Source organism: Arvicanthis niloticus, chromosome 9, assembly GCF_011762505.2.
Source record: "Arvicanthis niloticus isolate mArvNil1 chromosome 9, mArvNil1.pat.X, whole genome shotgun sequence".
NCBI lineage: Eukaryota > Metazoa > Chordata > Mammalia > Rodentia > Muridae > Arvicanthis > Arvicanthis niloticus.
This window is the reverse complement of record NC_047666.1, coordinates 26,545,018-26,572,312: the sequence shown is the minus strand read 5'-3', so window position 1 is coordinate 26,572,312 and position 27,295 is coordinate 26,545,018. Positions and strand designations below refer to the sequence as shown.

At 44.6% G+C, this 27,295-nt stretch overlaps 1 protein-coding gene across 3 annotated transcripts; it reads right to left on the bottom strand.

The window, feature by feature from the left end:
- Positions 1 to 4,608: 4,608 nt before the first annotated feature.
- On the bottom strand, positions 4,609 to 24,255 carry Nfu1 (NFU1 iron-sulfur cluster scaffold). 3 transcript variants are annotated; one of them, XM_034512497.2, is made up of 9 exons: positions 24,135 to 24,241; positions 23,718 to 23,862; positions 21,818 to 21,918; positions 19,200 to 19,335; positions 17,351 to 17,417; positions 15,092 to 15,206; positions 12,678 to 12,738; positions 7,182 to 7,356; positions 4,609 to 4,774 (listed from the first exon to the last, which is right to left on the bottom strand). In XM_034512497.2, the coding sequence occupies exons 2-9, from the start codon at positions 23,798 to 23,800 to the stop codon at positions 4,727 to 4,729; spliced, it is 786 nt and encodes a 261-aa protein (XP_034368388.1). In that variant the 5' UTR covers positions 23,801 to 23,862; positions 24,135 to 24,241; the 3' UTR covers positions 4,609 to 4,726. The 3 variants fall into 3 exon arrangements, with proteins under 3 accessions (XP_034368388.1, XP_034368387.1, XP_034368389.1); XM_034512496.2 differs by lacking the exon at positions 23,718 to 23,862 and having other exon boundaries at positions 24,135 to 24,255; XM_034512498.2 differs by lacking the exons at positions 19,200 to 19,335; positions 23,718 to 23,862; positions 24,135 to 24,241.
- Between the last annotated feature and the right edge of the window lie 3,040 nt (positions 24,256 to 27,295).

The window sequence follows — 27,295 nt, the reverse complement described above, 5'->3', positions numbered from 1 at the left end:
TGTCTCCCTTTCCCCCTCACCACCCTCTCTTCTGGCTGACCTCTCTTCCTCCCTTCTTCCCTCTCTCCTTCCCTCCCTCCCTCTGTCTTTCTCTGTCCCTTCTTTCTCTGCCTCTACTCCCTTCTCAACCCCCACTTCCCGTGTCCTTACCTCAGTGGGGAGGGACGCCTCTTCATGAGCCCGCTTAAGCACCCCCTCCCACCACACCATACCATGCTCTAGGAAACACTACTAGCTGATCCTAACTTTACTCTCCCATTTCTGTTCTGTTGCATGTGCTAGAATGGGGGTTGGAATATTTGTGGAGCTGAGGAGAGCTGAAAGACCTCCTCGGAGCTTGAAAGAATATAAAAGTTGTTTGTGGATAGCCTGCGAACCTGTGAGCTATCACAGCTAATTGTGATTTGGAGACATAGAGTATAAAGCAACAGAGACAGGCTCCCACTGGGCTGCAGGGTATGAACTTCATATCTCAAAAGGCAGGTAAAAAGGGCAAGAAAAATCCTTATCCACCAAATAGTATTAGAGCCTCCTCCCTCTGTGATGAAGGAGCAGGTCCCCTGAAGCAGGCCAGGACGGGAGCTGTGCACATGGTGGTACAGTGGAGTGTGGGGTGCATACTCTAGGCTTTTCCACTTAAGAGCATGGCAATGGAAAATGTCTACCTCGCTCCTCTACCATCTCACCTATTCAAACAGGGGTGTGGTGGACTGGAATATGCTTGGCCCAGGGAATGGCAGGAAGTGTGGCCTTACTGGAGTAGGTGTGGCCTTGTTGGAAGTGCCAGGCTGCCTCGAAGTTAGGATGCCAGAGTGCCACAGGCCGGCCAGCTGTTCAGGAGGATAGGATGCCATCTAAGGATCCTTAGCTGGGGCTCTGGCCTGGGTGAAACAGCCAAAGAGCTACAGGGAAGCCCGAGCAGGGCAGGCAGCAAGATCATCTCCTCGGCTACCATCGCAGCCCTGAGCTGCAGCGGAAGCCACTAAGGGAGAGTGTTGGGATGTGGCTATAAAGCATAGTAATGACAGCACTAGGAAAGCAGCTGCTGTGGAGAGAGCTCCAGCATGGCCTGCTGGGCAGAGCTGCAGTCCAGCAGTAAATGCATCAAGAGAGAAAACTCTGCCCTAGATTGTTACAGCTCAATAAAACAGCCACCCTCAGGCAATTCTCTGGGAAATAGCTCGTGCACTTTATTCCACATGGATAGGGACTTTATAAACATATAAACATTTCAGGGGTAACATGGGATCGAGGGGGAGATGCTTGCCATTGCCTCAGTCTGAGATATTAGGGATGCTTTATTTTGCATGGGGAAGAACTTCAGGTGTTGTCCCTATGTGACTGGTTGTCATGGTCCTCTCAATGGGTGTTGTAGTTATGTGTTCCAGGACAGGTAGACCCTGGCAGGGAGCTGGTTTCAATGCCTGCTGTTCTCAATTATGAGAATTCCTGGAGTCTTTGAACCTGCTTCAATTTTACCAGGTCTCCTGTCTGGTGGCATCATGCACTTGCCCCACAAGCAAGTATGTCACTGTGGGGGGTGAACTTTGAGACCTTCCTTCTGGTAGCCAATCTTCTGTTTGTTGTCAGAACAAGCTGTAGAACTCTCAGCTCCTCCAGTACCATGCCTGCCTGGATGCTGCCATGTTCCTGTCTTGATGATAATGGACTGAACCTCTGAACCTGTAATCCAGCCCCAATTAAATGTTGTCCTTTATAGGACTTGCCTTGGTCATAGTGTCTCTTCACAGCAATGGAAATCCTAACTAAGACAAGGGGCAACTGTAACTTTAATTTTTCAAAGCCTACTTTTAATGATGGTTCTTAAATGCTTTAACCTCTCTTGTAGCCCACCATCCACCAGAGGTAGGGGGAAAGAAAGGATACAGGAGGAAATGGACCTGTTTTGAAATGATTCTTTGGAGCAGCTTCCATCTGTGTTGTCAGGAAAACAGTAGTTCAGTTCACAGATCAGCAGAGGCAGCTTAATTCACTCACAATTATATTATGAGTATGCCATGCTCAACAACGCATGTAAGGCGAACTAATACTTGTGTGTCATTAGCAAAGAATCCTTCATCACAAATTCTTTCCCCTGCTTGCTTTAGCAGAGCATCCTTTCACTTGACTCTGCTTTAGGAAAACTCTCCTTCATGTCATTTGCTCCAGCAAAACACCATCCACCACAACTGACTATCCAAAGAACCCTTACGTTTCCACTTCAGGCCAGTCACCCACCTAATGGGACTAAAGTTTCTAACTGTAAGGTGCTGTTGCACAGTGAGCCATCAGTGGCAATTTACTATTTTTGCATAATTACTCATATGGCCTTCTATGCAGACCCTTTACCCAGCATCTCATGTTAAATAGCTAGTTAATCTGACCTAGCAGTCTATGGAGCACTTTACCCTATACTGTCAGCAAGGAATGTCAGAACCTATCTTGCTATTAACCAAGATCTTAGTTTCAAATACCTGTTGGGGGCCGACTTTTAGCAGAAAGCGGCTATCAGCTTTGCAGCCATCTTGAGCCATATACCCTGACATGAGACTTGGATTACAATAGCCTACAACAGCTGAGCACACTCTGATAATCTTGGTTTAGATACCTTGGGTGTGTGAGATTAAAGGTGTGTGAGATTAAAGGTGTGTGACTTAAGAGTGTGACCTAGAGATCAGATTTAGAGACAAGACCTAAGGGCATGATTAAAGGTGTGACTTAGAGGCATGGCTTAGAAGTGAGACATATAAAAGGCAGAGGCAGATGGCAGAGAGATATACTCTTTAGGGAGACTCTTTAGAGAGTACAGCTAGACTTGGGACTTGGACTAGGAAGAGAGACTGCAGAATAAACGGGATTGAATCACACTCTGTCTGGTCTCCATTTTTCGAGTCCGTCCTCACTCTCTCTCTTGCTGAACCCTGACCCTCGGACCGGATCGGCAGCTTGGGCCGGGATACAGTGGCCGCCAAACGCGGGGCAGCTGGGCCACGACATTTTTTGGCGCCCGAACGTGGGGCTAGTGTGGCTCTCAACAAATACCTACTAAACTGTCCTACATTTACTGTCTTGTTTCTGTGGGATATGTGAATTTGTGTGTGTGTGTGTGTGTGTGTGTGTGTGTGTATGTGTGTCAAACATCCTATCAATGCAATACCTCAGTATCTCACGCTTCCCCCCACCCTCCCTATTTTTCTCCTTTTCAGTTTTTTGAGTCATGACCTTGCCTAAGTAGCTCGTGCTGGTCTTGAACTTGTCCTCCTCCTGCCTTTACTGGAATTGTAGGCCTCTAACCTGGCCTTTAGGAGGCATTTTCAATATTTATGTAACAATAGCTGATACATTTCTGGGAAATTTTTGTTTCCATTTTTTTATTTTAGCTAAACACACTAATAATGAGTTATTACCATTGTTTTGGTTTCTCTGAGACAGGGTTTCACGAAGCCCACACTGACCTGAGCCCTCTGGTCCTGCTGTCTCCACCCTGGAGTGCCGGGATGACAGGCATTCATCACACCAGGCTCAACAACTATTACCTGATTATACTTTATAAGTCAACCACTAACAGAACAAATGGTTCAACCCACTGATTTATTTTCTAGATCCAATTAATTGGAAAATACATGACAATTTGTTTAATTTCAAGGCTGACACTTGGCAGCCTGCCACAAATAAAATACCAGTAAAACTGCTGCCCAGGGCCCTATGATCTGCCTCAGATGAAGTTATTCAGGATTTCTCCTAAGAGGCACAAACAGGAAGGCAGGTCCTCCAGGTTGAGCTCTGCACAGGCTGCTCTCCCACCCCATGGCGGTACTCACTGCTCTTCCTGCTTCTCATTGCCTTCGTGGCGCCCTCACCCAACCATTCTGTCAGTTACCATTTTAAACCAGAATTATTTAGTGCTTTTGTTTGTTTGTTTGTTTGTTTGTTTTTTAGAGACAAGGTTTGTAGCTACCTTTGCCTCCCAAGTACTGGGATTAAAGGTATGTCCCACCACCACCTAGCTTTTTTTTTCTTACTAAACTAAAAAACTGCAATTAAAAAAATCATTGTGGCCGGCAGCGGTGGCGCACGCCTTTAATCCCAACACTTGGGAGGCAGAGGCAGGCAGATTTCTGAGTTCGAGGCCAGCCTGGTCTACAAAGTGAGTTCCAGGACAGCCAGGGCTACACAGAGAAACCCTGTCTCGAAAAACAAAACAAAACAAAACAAAACAAAAAAATCATTGTGGATATCTTATAGGAAAAACTAAGTCATTTTGAGATATTTTAAATGCATTCATTCTGTTTATTTCTGTATAAAAAAAGCAAATGGGTTAAATAGGAAATGTATTTTAAAGTGTTTCTCACAGCATACAAAGAAAGAACCAGCAGAGATGAGGAGTAAAAACAAAAATACTCCCGGATAAGGCCCATGAGCACGGGGATAAGACTCCGGGTGGCGTCAATGACTAAGACCCATGCGCGTGGGTGACTCAGGACGGTGTAACTAAGACCCACATGGGCACACACGGCGTGACTCACGGTAGCATAAGTGTGTGTGTGTGTGTGTGTGTGTGTGTGTGTGTGTGTGTGTGTGTAAATAACTCGTGAGGGGAAGCAAATGTACTTGTATCATTCTGGAGGCAGGAAACCTTTTATTAATAAACTTCCATAGCAGAAACTAATTACAGGCTCAGTAAAGATAAGTCCAATGGTTGTGGCCAAAGAAAATGTAAGATTATTTAAGGTGAATTTGCTTCTTTTTCATCTGATTCATCATCATCCATCACCTAAAACCAGAAAACAAAGAGGATTCAAGAGTTAAGAAAAAGGCTAGAAAGTGTTATTTTCCCAACATGGACATCACTTGCCTGCCTGAAATAATCTATGATAACGCACAACACGCCAACAGGAATAAACCCACCGATAGACCAAAGCACAGGATTCAGTCAGAACTGGGGTCCTAAGATAATAAAGCAAATTAAATGCATATAAAAGAACTGGGACCAGTTTTCTTGTCTCAGAAAAGAGGCCCCTGGCAGCAGCATCTCAGCTGGGTATACTGAATCCTGTGTGGATAGGGCATGCCTGCAACCACAGAATCCAGAGTTCAAGGCCATTGTGTGCTACACAGCAAGCCCTATTGCCAATCTAGATGACTTGAGACTTCACCTCAGAAAACCAACAGGACAGCAGAAAGATGGTTCAGGGGATAGAGGCATACACACACATACATGATAAATAAAATACAACTATATTTTTTTTAAAAAATAGGGCATGGAAACACATGCCTTTATTTCTAGCACTCAGGAAGCAGAAGCAGGCAGATCTCTTGTGAGTTCCAGGCTAGCCAGGTCTACAGAGTGAGTTCCAGGGCTTCATATTAAGAAAGAAAAGAACATTTTTAAAAAAAAAAACAGAGCCCCCCCAATCACCTAAAATAGTAAAAGAAAAAATACTATAAATTATTTTGATTTTACTCAAATAAAAAATATTTTAAACCTAAAGAATTGTGAAGATATTCAGGGAAGAAAATACTTAAAGGGAAAAAGAAAAGGCTAGTCCTTCTGTAGGCTGCCGTGATATATTTGATAATAAAGGCCAACACCTCCATAATGGAGAGAGTTAGAGGAAGCTCTGGCTGTTTCCTTGCCACACCCACTACAATTATGTGGCAATTGGTGCTGTGACCAGTTAATTCTGTCCCCACCCTGGACCATGCAATAACAATGGTATTCTTTGTTAGCCTACTGGCCTTGACTGACCAAGGCTGTTTTTTCAAAATGCCTTGGGGTGAGAGAAGAGGGCCCTGATGGAAGGGATGGGCAGCCGGGCACAGCAGCAAAGGCCCAGCACCTTGGAGGCTGGGATAGAAGAGCCACTCTAGCCCAGGAAAGAGTGCAAGACCAGCCAGGCCGCAAAGCAAAACTTCATCACAAAACTTATCTGGATTGGTTCTGATGAGATACTTAGCAGAGTTCTCCCCTAGTTTTTCTTTGAGGTTGACTAAAACAGGTATTTTCCTCTAAAAGAGTAAAATATATCTAATCTCAATATATTTAATCCAAAGAACTTAGTAAATCAACTCCTAATTAGGCAGAAGCATCCCTAAATTTGGAGTAAGACTCCCAAGAACTTTTTCAATGTCAACGTGGAAACCATGCTTCTGAGACCCAGCAGAGCTGCTACAAAAAATGACAAAGATGGAGACAGGGCCTCAAGTCCCTCAGGAGGCCCATGCATACAGTGCTGAGACACACAGAGAGCTTTGCACAGCAGAGGACTAAGAAGGATTTGCACTGGACCGAGAGGCTGGTCTTTAGTACCACTCAGATAAGTGATTCTCTAAGCAACTGGGAGACAACGACTTCTAAACATTCACAGGTTTCTCAGTTTTCTGACCTCCATACTGTTTTCTTGTTGACAGCCTTTTCTTAAGGCCCTGCTTCTTAGCTAGAATCACTGCAGTGTCATTGTGATAACCTGACATACTTGGGGACAAAAACATTCCAACATGCTACAGCCAAAGCCCAACTAAGTACTAATTTCACCGCATAACACATGCGTCCTTGGTGGCACATGCCTATAATTCCAGCTTTCAGAGAGCTGAGGCAGTAGGATTATACAGCAAACTCCAGGCTACTCTCAATTATGGAGAGAAATTCTGTCTCATTAAAAAAACAAAACAAAAACAAAACTAGGACTAGCAAGATGGCTCGGGGTAAAGACACTTGCTCCCCAGGCTGATATTCTGAGCTCTATCCCTGGAGTCCACATAAAGCAGAAGGAGAGAGCCAGTCCCACAAGATACCCTCTGACCTACACACACACACACACACACACACACACACACAAGCATGTACAAACATGTAATAAACATTTTTAGTAAAGGCCAGGCACGGTGGTACACATGTGCAACCTCAGCACTTGGATGGCAGGAGTTCGAGTTCATCCTGGGCCACATGAAACCTATCTTAAAATACAGAATGGTGGTAGAGATGGAGCAGGGGAGGAGTAAGAATCACGTGGGTAGATCACGTGAGCAGCTCCTGTTCTCATCTATAGTCACGTGGTGCATAGTGCTTTGAATCCCTCCATGACATCTGCAGTTGGAACTCAATCACCCAAGGAGTTTCTCAAGTAAATACACTTGGTCCCTTCTTACTGTGACACCCAACCCATCACAAGGCTGCCTACCTGCTCCACACCTTCCACTTCTGGAATATAAAACTGCAGCATGTTCTGAATCCCACTCTTCAGGGTGATGATGGAGCTGGGGCAGCTGGTGCAGGAGCCCTGGAGCTTCAGCCGCACGATGCCATCCTCGAAGCCTCTGTAGATCACGTCACCCCCATCTTCCTGCACAGTTGGCCTGTGGCCACGGGACATTCAGAACACATTAAAACAACAGACACCTTCAATGAAAAAGGTTAAGATGGTTCATTGTTTTATGATGTGTTTCCGTGTGTGTGTGTGTGTGTGTGTGTGTGTGTGTGTGTGTTTCATTGACTGGAGTTCGTGAACACGTACAGAAGCCAGAAGACAACCTCAAGTCCTATTCTAGGTACGGTTTATTTTGCTGTTGGAGACAGGGTCTCTCATTGAACGGAGATCCATTTATTAGAATGCTAAACTATTTCTGCCCCAAGCACTGGGATCACAAACATACCCATGCCCAGCTGTCTTAATGTGGATTCTGGGGACTCAACTCAGGTCATCGTGCTTATACAACACTTTACCATCTTGGTCATCCCCCAAGTCTAAGAACTTGATTAAATTTAATCTGTGTGTGTGTGCATGCGTGTGCACGTGTGCATTTGTGTGTGCATGTGTGCAAGCACTCATGTGTGCTTGGCATGTGTATAATCAGGTGAAACCTTCTGTAGTCACTTCCTTCTCCGTGTAGTTTCTGGGAATGGAGCTCAGGTTAGCAGCAGGGTGGCAGCAAGTGTCTTCCCCTACCCAGCATCCTCACTGGCCTAAAGTCTAATTTTAAACCACTCACGTGTATCCGGCTTCTTTTCCTCTCTGGATAATTTATTCTTGCTGAGTATAAGAGCCCATCTATCTCAGCTGCACAGTACTCCACTACACTAACATGGCAGAGAGGATTACCATCCTGCAGGAGATTAGTATCTTCCTTGCACACATAACAAGGCTGGGAGATCTACCTCTGCATCTTTTGGTATGGGTAGACTCCTGACTGGGCATATACTTGAGGTCAGACTTTCTGGAGGAGTAGAGACTCACTGAGATGCTGACACTGAAGGAGGACTGCCAGGACTCAGGCTGGACAGGGCTGCAAACTCACTTCCAAGCCAGCCCAAATAACAGAGTGAAAACCTGCCTCAACAAAAGTGTAACTACTCAGATTTGGTGAACAATGCCAAACACTTTCCTAGTCCGTTGCTTCCTGTTCTCACCACCACTGGTGTCAATCAGAATGGTGAGCTGTGTGCTGGATGTGACAGTTTATGGAGGTTTGATCTGGTATTTCTGATGAGGCTGACGGCTGTGTACTCTACACCCGTCCGTGATGAGTGGCTGTGTCTGCTTACTGCCTTGTGCCATGTTCTAGCTCCAGCCTCTATTTTATTTTTTCCATGTCAATTTGTAATTCTTATATATTTATAAAATTAAAATCTTTTTTTTTTTTTTCCGTTTTTCGAGACAGGGTTTCTCTGTATAGCCTTGGCTGTCCTGGAACTCACTCTGTAGACCAGGCTGGCCTCGAACTTAGAAATCTGCCTGCCTCTGCCTCCCAAGTGCTGGGATTAAAGGCATGCGCCACCACTGCCCGTATATAAAATTAAAATTTTAAAAAAATAAACTTTAAAAAAGTTACTTGCTTTCTGTGGAAGTGTGAGTACCTGAATATGAGAATGAATGCAGGAGCCCCTGGAGGTCAGCAGAGGGCACCTCACTATGTGGCCCTAGATCCCCTGAAACCAGTGTTGGGGGGCGGGGGTGTGTGTGTGAGCTACGCTGGGAACTGAACCTGGGTCCTGGGGAAGAGCAGTAAATGCTCTTAACCACTGGGCCATCTCTTCAGCCCCCTTGACTTTTTTATACTTGTTTTGTATATGTGTGCACACTTGCACACGTGCCATGGTGTGCATGTGATGTGGAAGGTAAGGATGACTGGTGGGGCTTGGTGTTCTCCTTCCTCCATGTGGGCTCTGACAATAGAACTTGGGTTGTCAGCCTTAGTAGGAAGTACCTTTATCCACTGGGGCATCTTGTCAGCCCCACACACTATAAAATCTTCTCTGCCTTTCCATGAGAAAGACAGAACTTTACTATCATCCAATTTGTCTTTTCCTTGATTTTCCCAATTTTCCTGTGTGCTTGTGAATAAAAACCAAACAAAACAAAACCTGTCTAGCCAAGGTCATACAGATATTAACTAATTTAATTTTTGTATTCATATGTTTTGGGGATGTCATATGCTACTGTGACAGCCATAGGACAACTTTTAGGACTCAGTATTCTCCTGCTGTTGTGTGAGTCTCAGAGATGAAACTCAGGTCACCAGACTTGGCAACAAGTAGCTTAACCCAGTGAGCCACCTCCCTGGACCGTATTATAAGAATCCACTATGATTTCTTTGTTGAGCCAGATTAATGTTGATATTGACACCCCACTTTGCCTCCATACACACACCCCCACCCCTGACCTTGGTACTTGTGACAAACACTACCCTGAAACTACATCCCCAGCCTAACCATCAGCCATTCTGAGGAGCCCTCAGTTCCACTGTGGTCAGGAAACAGTATTCTCAGGCTGGAGAGGGAGCACATAGAAAGCACATGCTTAGGAAGTGGTCAAGGCCCTGGGCTTAATCCCCAGAACCAAACAGCAAAGCCTGATATTCTTAGTGAATTTAACTCTGAACTAGGTAAGGGCTGCTGTATGAACAAGCACACTGGCTGCTGCAGTGCGTGACTCATGTGCACATGGAGAGAATATCCCATCCTTGCTGAGTGCCTTACACATATGTCAACATTTAGTTACTTGTTAAATCACATGTTCAAAAACTATCTTAGCCTGGGCATGGAGATTTATGCCTTTAATTCCAGCCACCAGAAGGCAGAGGCAGACAGGTTTCTGTGAATAGAGATCAACTGGGTGTGGACTCAACAAAGTTTCTGGGCAGCCAGGGATACATAGTGAAACCTTGTATAAACAACACATAAACAGCCTGGGCAGTGGTGGCCAGCCTGGTCTACAGAGTGAGTTCCAGACAGCCAGGGCTATACAGAGAAACCCTGTCTTGAAAAACCAAAAAAAAAAAAAAAAACAAAAAAAACAAAAAAAAAAAACCCCACATAAACAAAAATAATAAAATTTGACACTCCCTCTTTCCTGATTATTTTGTGCTTTGTTAGAGTTGTTAGTTTCCTCTCCTACCCGTGGGTTATTTGTCTTTTCATCTGTCAAATATTCTTTATTTTTTTTTTTTGAATCTGTGCTATTAGATGGTTAGAATATATTCCTGGTAGCAGATATCCTCCCTGTGTGGTGGCACCCACACTGTCAGCAGCACACTGTGTTCTGCTGTCTGCAGCTTCAGCTCTCAGTACATGTCTGAATGCTATGCACTTCTCCAGCTTTCTTTCAGTGTTTCTGTCCTAATGTTTAAGCCGTGCATCCCTGGTAGGGAACGTGGAGTTGGGTTTCCCATATTGTGACAAGTTCAGGCTCTCCTATCCATTCTATGCCCCATTAAATCACCTGACAAATCCTGCATGTTTGCTGTTTCCAGTCTGCACCCTTTTCACTGGACAAGAGCTCGTGTGTGCTCTTGCCTTCTACTCAGCTGTTTGTTACATCATGTTTTACTGATCACCTCCACTGCCAACCTACCTACTTTTATGGCTCTCAAACAAGGCCGACTCAGAGCGCTTCTGCTCACACCCACCTTCCATTTAGGACATGTAGCTTTTTTTTATTTTTATTTTTTATATTTTTTGGTTTTTCAAGACAGGGTTTCTCTGTGTAGCCCTGGCTGTCCTGGAACTCACTCTGTAGACCAGGCTGGCCTCGAACCCAGAAATCTGCCTGCCTCTGCCTCCAGAGTGCTGGGATTAAAGGTGTGCACCACCACCGCCCGGCTTTTAGGACATGTATCTTACTTCTGTGCCTTTAACCCCCAAAACACTGATGTCTTGTACTCTTTTCTATCCCCAGTTCCTCTTCTCTGTGTGCTTCAACGTGGGTTCTTTACTACTGCTCTACATTCTAGCCTGAGTCCACTCCAACTGTCTCACATCTCACTGAAATTAATCTAATGAGTTCTTAATTTATTATATTTTAGTTTTGTAAATACTCTTCTTAAATTCCTGTTCTCCCAGGAATTCATCTTTTCACTTATTTTATCTAATATTTTATTTTGTTTTTCGAGACAGGGTTTCTCTGTGTAGCTAGCTCTAACTGTCCTGGAACTCGCTCTGTAGACCAGACTGGCCTTGAACTCACAGAGATCCACCTGCCTCTGCCTCTGCCTCTGCCTCCCTAATGCTGGAATTAAAGGTGTGTGACACCACCACCTGGCGCCTTAGCCAGCCTCTTACTATTACATATCTAAGTTGTTTCTTTAAATAACTAAAGAAGAATACATTTTCTTAAAAATCTGGACTTAAGGGCTGGAGAGAGGGTTCAGCGGTTAAGAGCACTGACTGCTCTTCCAGAGGTCCTGAGTTCAATTCCCAGCAACCACATGGTGGCTCACAGCTATCCGATGCCCTCTTCTGGTGTGTCTGAAGATAGCTATTGTATACTCATATAAATAATTAATGAATACATCTTAGACAAACATCTGGACTTAAAGGTCTGCTGTGAGAAAAGTGGAGATAGGCTGTCCATTAGTCTTGTCTTTATTACTGTTTTTTGTTTGTCTGCTTTGCTTTTGAGGCACAATCTCACTGTACCAAGCTAGTCTCAAAACTCAGAGATCAGCCTATCTGATTCCCTGGGGACTAATAGAGAGTGTCACAAAGCCTGGCTTTTGTCTTTTTTTGTTGTTTGTTTGTTTTTGGTTTTGGTTTTTGGTTTTTTTTGGTTTTTCGAGACAGGGTTTCTCTATGTAGCCCTGGCTGTCCTGGAACTCACTCTGTAGACCAGGCTGGCCTCGAACTCAGAAATCCACCTGCCTCTGCCTCCCATTTATTCCCTCTCTTTTATTTATTTTTTAATTTTTATTTATTTATGTTGAGTATACTGTAGCTGTCTTCAGACACACCAGAAGAGGGCATCAGGTTCCACTACAGATGGTTGTGAGCCACCATGTGGTTGCTGGGAATTGAACTCAGGTCCTCTGGAAGAGCAGGCAGTGCTCTTAACCACTGAGCCATCTCTCCAGCCCTGCCTTTACTCTTTTTGTGGCAGTTGCTACATGGGTGCTACTCTCTTCACCATCTTCACAAATAGGAAGTCCACTTTCGTTCCTATAACTGACTGTGAGGGGAATTCCTCTTGCCTATATCCATATGGACTGTTGTAAGGATGACTGAATACTGAGGCACAGGCTCTCTTTATGTTTAACTGCAATGATGACCTACGCTGGTTTACGCTGATTACTGATCTGGAGCCCTGCCTGCTCCAGTCTCCTGATGAAAGCTTGCTGCTTTAATGAGAACTGTCTCTGTAGCACTAGATTGCAGGGCAGGGGGTGGCGGTGGTGTTAATACATACCGTATTCTAGTATCTAACAGTTCTTTAATCATTGCCACGACTTCGTCATCTTCCTCAGAACCTACAAAAAAAATCATAAGAAAACCAAGAGTAACAATTTTGAAGTCATATAAGCATTAAAACAGGAGGATTTTCACATAAAACCATAGTCAAGCATGATGGCACTCAAGTAGATACAGAAAGGTCAAAGTTCAAGCACTGCCTGGTCTATATAGGTAGTTCCAGGCTAGATAGATTTAGCAAGACCTTGTTTCAAAATCCAAAAAACAAAACAAAACAAAACAAAACAAAAAACAGAAAAAACAACCTCACAGCAATCCTTCAGCCAATGCCTCCCATGGGCTGAAAGGACAGGAAGGCACCTCCACTGTTGGAAGGGCCTCCCACACATTGTATCAAAGGGCTTGTAGGTGTGTCCCTGTATTTAAAACTGTTGATTGAGGTGCCTGGGAGAGAGCTAGCGGAACATTTGGTATTGCCCTCAACTGCCCATTACCAGCTTTCTATGAGTAAATGCTTGTCCTTCCTCACCCGCCCAAAAGATGGTCCTCTGAGATTATCATGTTAAACAGCAAGCTGCCAGTGAAGGGAGGTCATGGAACCCTCATCTCTGCCAAAGGACAACCAAAGAGATGGGAAGGGCCTGTCCTGCTGCTGGTCACATGCAGTGGCAGGAAGCCAGGTTATGTTACATTGTAACTCTGAGTCTACCCAGCAAAAGGCCAACAGTCTTATACTATACAAATGTCTCTGTGCCTTTATTATTAAACCTCAAGCTGGTTCCCCCAAAACCTGGAATATACTACACACAGTTTTGTGTCCTTAATATTTCCTTTAAAAATGGGTCTAAAGCAACTATAGAAGAATTAACACTGTTTCTCGACACCTTTCTCCAGAAAAAGTTAATGTCTGTTAAATCTAAGTGGAAGCAACTTTGTGCCTTATGTATGGTGTTTCTGAATTCTCAAAAGGTTTCTTAATTAAAAATTTTAGTTTTGTATAATATATTCAATGTTCACACAAATTTTAAAAATTGAGAAAACAGTATAGATGAAGTTCTATATGAAATTTTGCCTCATGTAGAATTGGTTCCAGAGCCAAATACATTCAATGATAAAAGTAAACCCACTGCTCTTGGTTGTCTCCCAGAACTAGACGGCAAGCTCCTCCTGCGGAAGATGGACACTGAAGTCCCTTGCTTGCAGGCTAGCTCATAGCCAGAGGGTGCTGCACAGGCAGCTGGGAGAGAACTGGGTCAACCCTCTCACTCAGCTACAGCCCCATGTGCACCACTACTGACCAGGCTGGGAAAGCACTGCTCACTGCCTGCTGTAACAGTGGCAAGCCCCATGTGAGGTAATCGAGCTTTCTGATCGGAACTGAGGCCGGCTCCACTGGAGGGAAGTCATATCCGGTATTGTAACCTGGTCAAAAACCTGTGGCGGGGAGGTTATAGACCCTTATTGGGAAGCTACGACTGTTTTGCTAAATAGACATGACATGCTCATAAGTTTCTTTTTAAATGGCCATGTTTACCCCCACAGATTGGTACTGCTATCTGGTTTGGTGCGAGCAGCTCTTCATGCAGTAAGTGGAGGTTATTGCAGAGACTCACAACATAGCAAAGTGCTGGGACTACGTGACTGTTGAATGCTCAGCCCTACGGGGACATCCTTACCAGCATGACTCTGAGACCATCATGGAGTGTTGGGGGAGGGGCAGAAGGTCTGTAAGAGCTGGAAGAGGGGGCAGAGAGCTGTGGAATGCTATCTGGCTGTTCTTCCAGAGGACCTGGGTTTGGTTCCCATGTGGGTACATGGCGACTTGCAATTATCCGTAACTCTGGTTTCAGGGGATCTGATCTCTCCTGGTCTCCAGTGGCACCACACACACACACACACACACACACACACACACACACACACACACACACGGTGCACATACACAGATGCAGGCGAAACACCTCTGAATGTGGAAGGAGGAGGGTCTCATGAAGCTCCCCCCCCCCCCAGGACCTACACAAAGGTATTGCTGGGGAGGAAGGCTATCATCTGCAGTGGTGTCTCCACTGGGAAGGTGCTGGTGCTCCGGCAGGTGACCTATCTGTGCTTCTGTAAGCCACACTAACCGGCCTCATTTAAGCCTCTCACAAGATCAAACAGCATGAGAGGAGGTGGGGTTAGCAGGGAAGAGGAAGAGAGACAAAGAGCAACAGAGGGTGGTTATGATCAAAACACATAACATACATGTATAAAAGGCCATAATTGAACCCATGTCACATAATTATTATGCAAATACTTCTAATAAAGACATTTTAAAAGTTTGTATTCTGTCACTTGGAATCCAGGTGAATGGGAATGAGGTAGGAAGTCAATAAAGACCGGACAAGCACCGACAGAACAACACAACGCTACCTGCTTCTCCCGGAGGCGTCTCCTCGGTCACTAGGGGTAAGCCAGATGCAAAGAAGTCCATAATTGTTGCATAAATGTCTGGCTTCAGTAAATTCCAGTCTAATTCTTCATTCTCCTATAATCATATTGAAGAAACAATTTGCATTTCCAGCCAAGAGCAAGACAAACTCAGACTCTCACCCTTTTTTTTTTTTTTTTTTTTCCTTTTCCATTTTGAGACAGGGTCTCACTGTGCAGCTCTGACTCTGGAACTCAGTATATACACCAGACTGACATTCAACCTGCAGAGACCCCTGCCCCTGCCTCCTGAGCACTGGGATTAGAGGTGTGTACCACCACATCGAGTTCACAGTGTCACTGCGTGATAGTGAAGCATGCAAATACACACATGTATATGACACTCGTCATATGTGCACATGTGTCAAAAGAATGACTAAGTACACCCTCTTTCAGAAAGGGCACGTGCACTGTAACGTCTGACAGAGCACACAGGCAATTTGTTCATAATGTTTACTTGATCCCTTTTGTCCATCACCTCACAGAAAGAATTAGTAAAAACTACTACTCAGGGGCAGGCAAGATGGCTCAGTGGGTGAAAGCACTGGCAACCTGAGTTCAATGGCTGGAACCCACATGGTGGAAGGAGAGAACTGACTCTTGTAAGTTGTCCTCTGATCTATGAATGCCTGAACACAAACAGACACACACAGAATAATAACATGGAATTAAAACATTTTCAATTTTTAAATTTTTATAAAAAAATAAAACAAATTTTATCCCAGTAAATTGGAAGCTGCTAAGGAAGTGTTCTGTTATGGGCTAGCCCTGTAATCCTGGACACTGTTGAAGCTGCTGAGGTTATGGGCTAGCCCTGTAATCCTGGACACTGTTGACTCTGCTGAGGTTATGGGCTAGCCCTGTAATCCTGGACACTGTTGAAGCTGCTGAGGTTATGGGCTAGCCCTGTAATCCTGGACACTGTTGACTCTGCTGAGGTTATGGGCTAGCCCTGTAATCCTGGACACTGTTGAAGCTGCTGAGGTTATGGGCTAGCCCTGTAATCCTGGACACTGTTGACTCTGCTGAGGTTATGGGCTAGCCCTGTAATCCTGGACACTGTTGAAGCTGCTGAGGTTATGGGCTAGCCCTGTAATCCTGGACACTGTTGACTCTGCTGAGGTTATGGGCTAGCCCTGTAATCCTGGACACTGTTGAAGCTGCTGAGGTTATGGGCTAGCCCTGTAATCCGGGACACTGTTGACTCTGCTGAGGTTATGGGCTAGCCCTGTAATCCTGGACACTGTTGAAGCTGCTGAGGTTATGGGCTAGCCCTGTAATCCTGGACACTGTTGACTCTGCTGAGGTTATGGGCTAGCCCTGTAATCCTGGACACTGTTGAAGCTGCTGAGGTTATGGGCTAGCCCTGTAATCCTGGACACTGTTGACTCTGCTGAGGTTATGGGCTAGCCCTGTAATCCTGGACGCTGTTGAAGCTGCGCAGGCTCAAGTGTTTCATCTGAATTGCTGAGATACTGGATACCAGTTGTACTTGGAGCATAATTAACTTAACAAATGAGGTACACATCACCAGAGGGTTTTTTTGTTTGTTTGGTTGGTTGGTTTTTATTTTATTTTATTTTTTGGTTTTTTGAGACAGGGTTTCTCTGTGCAGCCCTGGCTGTCCTGGAACTCACTCTGTAGACCAGGCTGGCCTCGAAGTCAGAAATCCGCCTGCCTCTGCCTCCCAAGTGCTGGGATTAAAGGCATGCGCCACCACCGCCCGGCTCACCGGAGGTTTTTAATGCACTTATTTATTTTATTTGATGTGCATGAATGCTTTCTCTGCATGTACATCTAGGTACCGTGTGTGGCTGATATCATAACAGGACATTGAGTCCTCTGGAAGTGGAGACACAGATGGTGGTGAGCTGCCTTTTGGTGTTAGAAATCTAAAGTGGGTTCTCTGTGAGAGCAGAGAGTGGTCTTAACTGCTGAGCTGTTCTTTAGCCCCTGACCTGAGATTTTTAATACCATGTGTCATTAAAAACCCTAGCATATTAAGAATGAAAATTCTAGGTTGGTATGATGGTACATTTGTAATGCCAGCAACAGGGGAACAAGGAGGGAAGGCCACAGGTTTCAGGCCAGCCTGGACTACACAGCAAGAAAACCAAAGAACAATGAGAATTCTAGAGAGGGGCACTGAACACAGAAAAGCTGAGAGCCAGCTAGTTTCGCTTTACATTCTGAGGACCCTACCTTTGTCACTGTGATGAAATCTGGTCCAAAGAAGACACTTTTCACACCTTCAATCCTGAATAACTGCCTGGGAACACAAAAAAGAAAAACCATCTCATGAAAGAAGAGAAACAGATGCGGAACTGGAAAAAAAAATTACAGAACTGCCACAAACTGTCCCCAAACTGTCTCTGGTTAAAAAACTGTCAACTCAAGATGGTTGTGTCCCTTTTCACCCTACAGTCACCTGCCTTGCTCCAGGTACTTGCCCAGGAGGAACAGCACACTTGCTCCTCAAACATGCAAGTGAATCTGAACAGCAGGATTTTTATTGCTCCTCTACTCCCAACCTGAAAATGTCCATCGCCCCAGCAATCAGTGAAGAGGCTGTGGTACTCACAAAAAGCACAGTACGGCATCACATGAAAAAAGACAGCATCACCACAGAGCCACAAAGACCACTCTGAGAGCCTTCCTGAAGTAAGATACATTCATCTCCATTCACCCAACAGAAAGCTGACGTCTCTAAGTGCCAGGTTCTAGGCAGACAGAAGACAGACTGGCCTCTCCTCAGAAGCTTACAGCAAAAACATTCCCTAAAACACCACAGAGACTACAACAAAGAAAAGATCAGTAAACTCCACGAATAAAAAAAAAAAAAAAAAAACAGTATTTTTCCCTTCTTTTTTGTGGTGGTAAAAAACAACCCAGTGACCAATCTATGCTCTATGGAGCTCTATCAGGTAGCTCTCTATATCCCCAGTGAAGTTTTGTTTTTGTTGATGTATGTTAAAACAGGGCCTCACTGTGTAGCCCAGGCTAGCCTCAATCTCCCAGTCCTTCTATGCCACCTAGGTGCTGGGCTTATGGCCATGTGTAACCACACTGGGCTACACTAACTCACTTTTGATGTAAACATTTCAACAATACATAAACGGTTAAGGACAGGCCTCCCAGCATAGCCTCTAATCCCAGAACTCAAGAAACGAAGCAAAAGGATCAGCAGTTCAAGGCTAGCCTGAGCTATCTGAGAACTCATCTCAAAAGAGCAAAAACATTAAAAAATTACAATCTAATTAATTAAGAAGTTAAACTTCTAGGTTGTTCTTCTGGTGCGCATTTCTTCAGGAACTGTCTTGGAGGCATCTGCTCTTCTTATTCAGGTGGAGGGTTATACAGATACTATCACGCTGTACCACTGTTCCCCGACTTGCGTGCCCACGGTCCTGGATTCAACTCCAGTACTGCAAAACACACAGAGCCACAGACACAGAGGACATGTGTGTCTGTACAGATCTTAGTTTTGTATTTACACATTTTACATGTGTGTTTCACTTGCTCATATGCATGCATGCGTGTGCAGCCAGACTAACGCACGCCCACAGCAAGCCTTGTTTGCCTGTGTGGCTGTTTCCTGAAGTTATATTCTTCTTCTTAAAAAAACCCAGTATGGAGTTGTGAAATCAACTAAATAGTGATGAGGAATTTGTTATGTTTAACAAAATAAAACTAAACTAAATAACAAAATAACCTATTGCTCTTTTTAAAATAATTATTTTATTTATTTATTGGATGGGTTTTTTGTTTGTTTTGGGGTTCTTTGTTTGTTTTTATTTGTTTATTGAGACAGGGTTTCTCTGTGTAGCCCTGGCTGTCCTGGAACTCACTCTGTAGACCAGGCTGGCCTCGAACTCAGAAATCCACCTGCCTCTGCCTCCCAAGTGCTGGGATTAAAAGCGTGCGCCACCACTGCCTGGCAATCTCAATTTTTCTAGAAGCGGCCCTGCCCACACAACGTACCAGCTCTGCAAGGCTGCCTAAACCACAGAGGGCTGCTTTGCTTCCTGGTAAAAGCCAGCAGAAACAGTACCTGGCCAGAGGGGAACGGAAAGCCGCAGCTGGTGTGGGGAAATCCATGGTCCTCGTCTCAAGAACCGGCTTTCCTGGTATAAACTTTAAGCTGTTGGGATTTGGGGTGTCTTGTGTTTGAATAAACATGAATCGTACTGAAAAAGAGAAAGAGTGTTATGCTAGAAAAAATAGTTATGGTCAACGAAGTACTTTTATTTTAAAGATTTATTTATTTTTATTTTTTATTTTATGTGTCTGAATGTCTTGCCTGCATTTGTGTATGTGTACCAGGGGCCAGCAGCATTGAGGAAACCATCATCAGATCCTCTAGAACGCAGTTGTGGATGGCTGTAAGCCACCACAAGGATGCTAGGACTCAAAGCTAGCCCTTCTGCAAGAATAGCAAGTGCTCTAACCACTGAGCAATCCCTCTAGCTCCCGGAAGTGCTAATTTTTAGAGAAATGGAAGTAAGAAATATTGGGAAAAACAGCCTCACAAGCTTTATCTCCCAAGCTGACCAGAGAGATCCTAAGAAGCTAAACTGCTTCAACTTGAAGGCCAAGCACTCCATTAAGATGCCCATGCTGCCAATCAAGGAAAGTCTACTTTTACAGGGGACAGCACTGAAATAAAACTTAAAGGAAAGACTGTCACTACTTTCCATTCTGAAACAGTCATTTTCTGTTGGTTGGTTGGAGACAGGGTCTTCTTAGTCTTGGCTGGCCTGGAACTCACTATGTAGACCAGGCTGGCCTCAAACTCATAGTGATCTGCCTGCCTCTGCCCACAGAGTACTGGGATAGAAAGTGTGTACTACGAAGCCTGGCTTTGAATTTTGCTGTCTTAATAATTTCCTGGTAACTAAGATCACGGCATTCACTGGGCATCTCACTGAATCTGAAGGACTAAATCTGGCTTTACCCCACTCGGTACACTGGGTAATCCAGATCTACAGAAAAGGGGGTTTAGAAATACCCAAGGGTGGAAGTGTAAGTCAAAACGGTCTCATGTGAAAGCTAGAACCCAGCAGACACAGTAGCCCAGGGCCTGCAGGGCTGGAGGCTGGGGAAGAGGAGCCCAACTTCACCACAGTCTCAGCAGTGTGCAGCAGACTCCGGGCCAGCCTAGGGCAGTTAGCAAGAGCCTCCAAAAACGAAACAAAACAACAACAACAAACCAAACCAAACAGCCCACACAATCTATTTACACTCAGGGAGAAAAATTAAAGAAAATATGGTATCATCACACAGGTTTTCTCTCTTAACATAAGTAAACTGCCGCAAAGACTAATCTGAATCGATAGTCAACCAAATCATTCCAATTATATTCTAAATTAAGTTTAATTAGGTATTTTAAAAACAACTCCACATACATACAAGTAACATTGTATGAACTTAACAGGTTATATTTAGGAATATATATATAATGCAAATACACATATTCATACTATAACACCTGTTGAAAAAAGGGGCCCATGAATTTGAAGGAGAGTGGGGAGAGGGGTATAGAGGGTTTATAGAGAAGAAAGGGAAGGGAGAAACATTGTTATTAAAGTACAATCTCAAAAGGAAACAATCAATCAACTCCTAGCGCTACCATCCAGCCAGACACTTCTGGAAGTGTCCTGAGTTAGGGCAGGATAGGCCAAAGTGAGATGTTCTCCCTCTGGGAGTGATACTATACAGATCTCTAAGTAGGCAGCACCAGCTCCTGCACAACACAGACAAGAACTGAATGTCACTGTCAAAGACTGAAATCAGGGGTGTCCAACTGGAAAAGACTAGAACACCACAAAGTGCAGTTCCACAAAAGTTAACCAGTTAAAATCAGCTGACCTACTGAGTTCTCAGTATTTACATCCAAGACATTTTGTGATTTAAGGAAACATTCTTCATCTCCAGTCTGCAGAAGAGATAAAACTTCCAGAGTCAAGTCATGCCCCTAACCACCCACTATCTCACCCCAGAACACGGCCACAGGGAGAAAAGGTTAATCCTCGACCACATCAAGCCATGCACACCCACCCCTCTCTAAGCTCCCCCAATGCTGCAATGACCACATCCAAATTACATTCAAATCAGATGCTAGAAGGTTTAATTAAAGGCAGGAATTCACTGCTGTACAGATACTCCTATAGAAATAGACAAAGCAGTACCTTAAAAAACAAATGATTCTCCCAAACACAAACCCACTTGTAACTTTTTTCTTATAATATTTCATTTTAGACATAATTTATTGAGCAACTCATGGTCTAAAAGTGTATTTACAAGACATTGAGATTTCACAAGTCTATAGATAATGTCCTCTGACTAATAATAGTAAAGTATGGTTTTACCACAGGGAAAGGTGGGGATGGACAGGAAACCACTGGATCCTTTTTCTAAGCCTCTTAGAAAATTGACAAATTCTTGGGCAGTTGAGCTGGCTCAGGGGGTAAAAGCATTTGCTACCAAGGCAAAGGCCTGAGCTCAATCCCCAGAACCCACATGGTGGAAGGAGAGATCCGGCTTAAGCAAGCTGCCCTCCGACCTCTACACATGCAGTGTGGCATGCTCACACACATACAAATACATATTAAATTTTTGAAAGAAAACTTTAAAATTTGTATTTTATGACCATTAACTCTAGCACTGTACCTGTGTTACACAAGGGTGCACGCAGTGGGAAAAGTGGTCTCCGTACATATTGATGCAGAGGTTGTTTCTTACAGGTGTGTGGAGTCACCACATGACAGAGCCTACATTTGAAACAAACAAGGAGTATGTGGTAAGGAATCTAATCTGTTTTGTCGGTAACCCAGATGGCCTCATGAATATCTGTGACACTCTGCCTCTGCTCTCCTAGTACTGGAATCGCAGACATGAGCGTCACACCCAGCAAGCAGGATGATCTTTTAACACCAATTTATACTTGTATATACAAAACAGCTAAGATTTAAACATAACCAGTAACAAAAATAATCACAGAGTTAACTTTCCATTTTCTATCTGTAACATTATTCCTACATCAGCAAATGATACAATCAAAAACAGAAGTAAAGGCCTGGAGGGAGGGGTCAACAGTTCAGTGCACTTGTTGCTCTTGTAGAGGGTTTGGGCGTGGCTCCCAGCACCTTCGTGGTAGCTCAGAATCACTTGCAACTGCAGTTCCAAGGGCATGTAGCACACATACACACATTCTGGCAAAACACTGATACGCATAAAATAAAAACGTTGGTAAAACCACATGGAAACCCATTTGGTTGGTAACTGGAAGTACACACTAACATCCAGGCATCAGAATCAGAAACCTACTGACGACATAACTGAAATCTGCAGGCCCAGAGCCTCAGCCACACGGTGGCTTTGCACTCCCTCCTCCATCCTTCCTTTTCTTTTTGTGGTTTTTCGAGACAGGGTTTCTCTGTGTAGCTTTCCTGGAACTCACTCTGTAGACCAGGCTGGTTTCATAACTCACAGAGATCTGCCTGCCTCTGTCTGCCTAGTGCTGGGACTAAAGACCTGTGCCACCACCACCCGGCTTACTTTGTCTTTTAGAAGTTTGAAAACTAGGTAGTAGAGTCACATGGCTGAAAACAGCTAAGGGAAAAACAAATATATATATATACACACACACATATATATACATATATATGTATTATATATGTATATATATGTATACGAATATATGTATGTATATATGTATATATATATATATGTATATGAAATATATATGTGTGTATATATATGTATACGAAAAGCGCTTTCCCTTGTCTGACTCACAGCTGTCACCTGGAGAGAACTAGCATACCAGTCTCCTGGAGGAAAAACTGGGAGTGCAGCTCACGGATGGGACACTGCTTGCCTAGCATTTGCAAAGCCCTTGGTTTGAGAGTCCCTGATTTGGGAAGAAACAAATAGTAAAAACTGAGCATCCCTGAGCAAAAACCTGAAATGTTGTAAGCTTCAACCCATCTCATACCTGACCTGCCAAATCCACAAAAAACAATGCATACAGTTTCCATGTACAGGTGCACATGAAGAAACAAATTTTGTGTTTAGACATGGGTTCTGTCCCCATGGTATCTCATTATGTTCAAATATCTCAAAATTTAAAGTCAGAAACTCCAATGAAATATTTAGGATAAAGGATACTCACTACATTCCAACACTTCAAAGTCAAAAGGCTAACAGAACACACGTGATTGCCAAGAGCAGCCAACTCCGTAGTAACTAGTGACAACCTATTAAGTGAATGGAGTGAATACTCCAGGATTTGGAAACACCCTAATCTTCCGGTACTACTGTTCCTTCAACCCTGGGAAAAAGCAGCAAGTGTAGATAAACCAGAAGTATGCTCTGGCAGTAAGCTTTGAAGTCTAAACGATCCTGAGTAAAGTAACTAAAGAAAAAGTCATCAAAAACGAGTGGGAAGGGGCAACCCACAAAATTCTTCTGTTAATCTGCTATTTTTATGAGATGCATTTAGGAGTTTTAAAACGGGGGGGAGGGGGGGCTCATAAATAGTCCAGGCTGGCCTTGAACTCCCGGTCTTCACCTCTCAAGTACTGAGATGACGGGTGTGGGCTTCCATGTCCGCCTGATGAAATGCATTTGAAACTTCAAGGTAGCCATCAGCATTCTGTCAAGCCCCTTTCTACAGGAGTCACACGCGGGTCTGACAGATATCTGCGGGAGTGGCTCTAGAAGAGGAACAGGACGCACTCGCACAGGCCTGGGTGGTGGACTCCCTCGAGTCGCCTCCCTCGGAGCCGTGACCTCCCGGGAAAGGGAACCACATGACCCGACCCCGGGACCGCTCTTCCCTTCAGAGCCACATCCCCAAGGGATTTACAAGGGACGTCCGTGGAAGGTGGCTGGCCTCGGGAGCCAGGACAAGGTTCCGTCAGATGCCAGCTCCCGCCCCGTGATAAGGCGGCGACAGGGATCTGCTGGCCCGGGAGCTGACACCTACCGCCTGCACAGCCGGGCCACACCGACCGCTGCTCCCCACGCCCGCTCGGCCGCCGCCATCACCTCAGTGCCAGTGCGCTTGCGCGGACCCGCCTCCTTCATGTCCCACGCAGACTCAGGCCCTACAGAGAGGGCAGTCAGGGGAAGCCGGTTCCCTACAGGTTGAGGGTGGTGCTGCAGGTGGCCTTTTTCCCTTCCTTTTACTGAAAATTGATTTTGTTTTTCTCACATAATATACCCAGATTACAGTTTCCCTTCCCTCTACTTCCCCCAGTTTTCCCACACCTCCCCTCCGAATTCACCCCCTTTCTGTCTCTCGTTAGAAAACAAACAGGCTTCTAAGGGAATATATGATATATGATAGGATATAACAAAAACTAACATATCAGAATAGGACAAAACAGACATAAGGGAAAGAGCCCAAGAAAAGGCGCAAGAAATACATATAAATGAAGAGACACACTTGTTCACATACTCAAGAATCCCATGAAAATACAAAACTGGAAGACATCATATATATGCAAGGGGCCTACAGGGCAAAAGCGGGGAGGGAGGGATGAACGGAGGGAGAGAGAAAATTTTTTTTAAATATATGTATAAATAATATAAAAAACAAAACAATGTAATACAAACAAAAACGTGTAATTAAATAAATGCACAAACCAAAGTCCTAGATACACATTATGAGACAAGGGACCTTCAAAGATGCCACTAAGCTGGTTCTCTGTTAGCCATTCTACAGCTGGATATGTGGCCTACACTTAGGAATAGTTTGCCTCCCCAGTGAGATTCCCTTGGAGAAAACTAGATTTTCATTTGCAAGGAGTTATCAACTTGAGATGGCTTAGAAACAGACATATGCCTGCTTTCTACTTTCAGCTCTGGGGCTGACCCCATCTGATGCTGGCCCACCTTGTTTTCTTGGCATCCTCCATCTCCTCTGCTTCGTACACCCTTTCTGCCTTGCAGGTTCCTTGAGCCCTGAGAGGAGAGAGTTGATGGAGAGAACTATTTAGGGCTGAGTGTTTCAAGATCTGTCACTCTCTGCATGTTGTCTGGCGGTTAGTGGAATGTTTAGAGTCATTTTTATCGCTACATTCTTTTAGTTCAACAGTAATTCTTGGTTTTACCCTAGGTCCCTTGCTTATCTAGCCTCAGATTCTTAGTTACCCAAGCACTGTCCGGCATCAGCTTGATCTCCTGGAGTGGGCCTTCAGTCAGATCAGATACTGATTGGTCACTCCCACCAGCTCTGTGCCACCATTGCACTAACAAATCTTGCAGGCAGGTCATCATTGTAGATCAAAGGGTTTGTGTAGTGGGTGATATTTAAAACGGCGGCATTCAATCTGGCTTTTCTCAATCAGCCACCATGTTCCCAACTACCCTAGGCCTGCAGCCACGAGTAGTGGCAGCTTACTGCTGCTGCTCAGTTCAGGCCATCTGCTCAGGCGACCAGAGATACCAGCCCTACCACCCTCTGCCAATCTTCCTTGTTGTCTCCACAAAGCTGGGCTGTGCCCAGACCATCCTGCCATCCACATAGGCCTGGTAGAAAATGAGACTTTAAAGCTTAAATATTAATCAAAGGCTTTATATGTTTGGTAATGCTCAATAACAATATGCCCATACAATTAGAGGTGTTTCCCAATTAGCTAACCTAAATATAAGTTGTTACCCAGGACTGCTTTCCATACTGCCTGGGTCTTCATCCTCCTACATCTCTGCTCTCCTTAGCTCCTCCTCATCCTTTTCCTCTTCCTCTCCTTACTCCTCCCACCTTAGCTCCTCCTACAGGTTTGTGGCTACCTTGGTACTTACATTTCTCCTTTGGTAGCATGCAGAGTATCTTCCTGTACCAAAGATGCTAGCATGTAGGGATGAAGGCTTTAGGTAGGCACCAACTTGACTTCTCCATGTTCAATACGTGTGTGGATACTGTCTTCAGCAATAGGGCCTTCCCATCAGTATGTGGAGAACATTCTATCCTATGGTCTTGGCAATAGCCTGGGTTGTTTGTGGGTTCCTATGGGGCCCCTTTGACCAAAAATTCAATTAGATATAGCCCATTTTGGATACTGGAAACTATTTGGTGACAGGAGATATTCAGCTGGGACTCTGTCTTCCCATTATTTGGTGATGTCATTTAGATTGCCTTCATCTATTTTAGGAAATTTCTACTGTATTATGTTTCCATACAAGCACAAATAGCCCTTAATTTTAGCTCTCTCTCCCTGTATTCCTTCTCATCTTCCCCTCCCAACTTGATCCTCCTGTTCCAGAAATCTACCTGCCTCTGCCTCCCTAGTGCTGGGACAAATGGTGACCATGTCCTGCAAGAGCATTGGTATTTATATTTAGTATCTACAATGTGTGACATGTATTTTACTACTCAAATGATTCCAGCTTTAAGCTAGAAAGTTCTTCCAGGGTAGATTTTGGGTCACGCTTTGTTACTGTTTGGCACTAGTGGCAGATGCTTCTCTCACCATCCTGTGTCTACTTCAGGCCCTAGAATCCATGCTTCTCCTGAGAGAACTGACTCCCTTGAGAACGGTGCCTAGAAACTAAGACATGGGAGATGGAGAGAGCTCAGTTGGTACAGTGCCTACCACAAGAAGGACCTGAAATTGGATCCCCATCAACCTTGTCAAAAATCAGCTTACCTGTAAGCCCAGTGAGGAGCTTGCTGAATTAGTGACTTTCAGGTTCAGGGAGAGATTTGGTTTCATATCTTAAGAAATACGGTGACAAATTATAGAGGAAGGCCCCTGTAATGGCTATTCCCCGTCAACTTCATTAAATCTGGAATGATCTACAATCCAGAAATAGAGGGCACACCTGTGATCCAGATCTTGAGGCTGGGAGACACACACTTTTGACCCAGATCTTGAGGCATAGTGGCCATGAAAAGCTTAGGCCCAGGCAAGGTGGTACACACCTTTAATCCCAGGAGACAGGGGCCAGCAGATCTCTGAGTTCAAGGCCAGCCTGGGACAGAGCAAGTTCCAAGTAAAGAACAGTTTAGGTCCAGGCATTGTGTACACACCTTTAATCTGGGCCACACCTTCTGCTGGAGGCCTACATGAGGACATTGGAAGACGGAAGTCTCACTCTTCTTCACCTGCTTGCACTTACTTGCCAGCGCATCTGTTGGAGCCT

Excerpts from the sequence above, each read along its gene's own strand:
- Nfu1 (XM_034512496.2), bottom strand. The coding sequence starts at position 24,235 with ATGAAGGAGGCGGGTCCGCGCAAGCGCACTGGCACTGAGGTGATGGCG. Across the intron at positions 15,207-17,350 it reads ATTTCATCACAGTGACAAAG|GAGAATGAAGAATTAGACTG; the intron begins GTAGGGTCCTCA and ends ATATGATTATAG. Across the intron at positions 4,775-7,181 it reads AAGTGGAAGGTGTGGAGCAG|GTGATGGATGATGATGAATC; the intron begins GTAGGCAGCCTT and ends TTCTGGTTTTAG.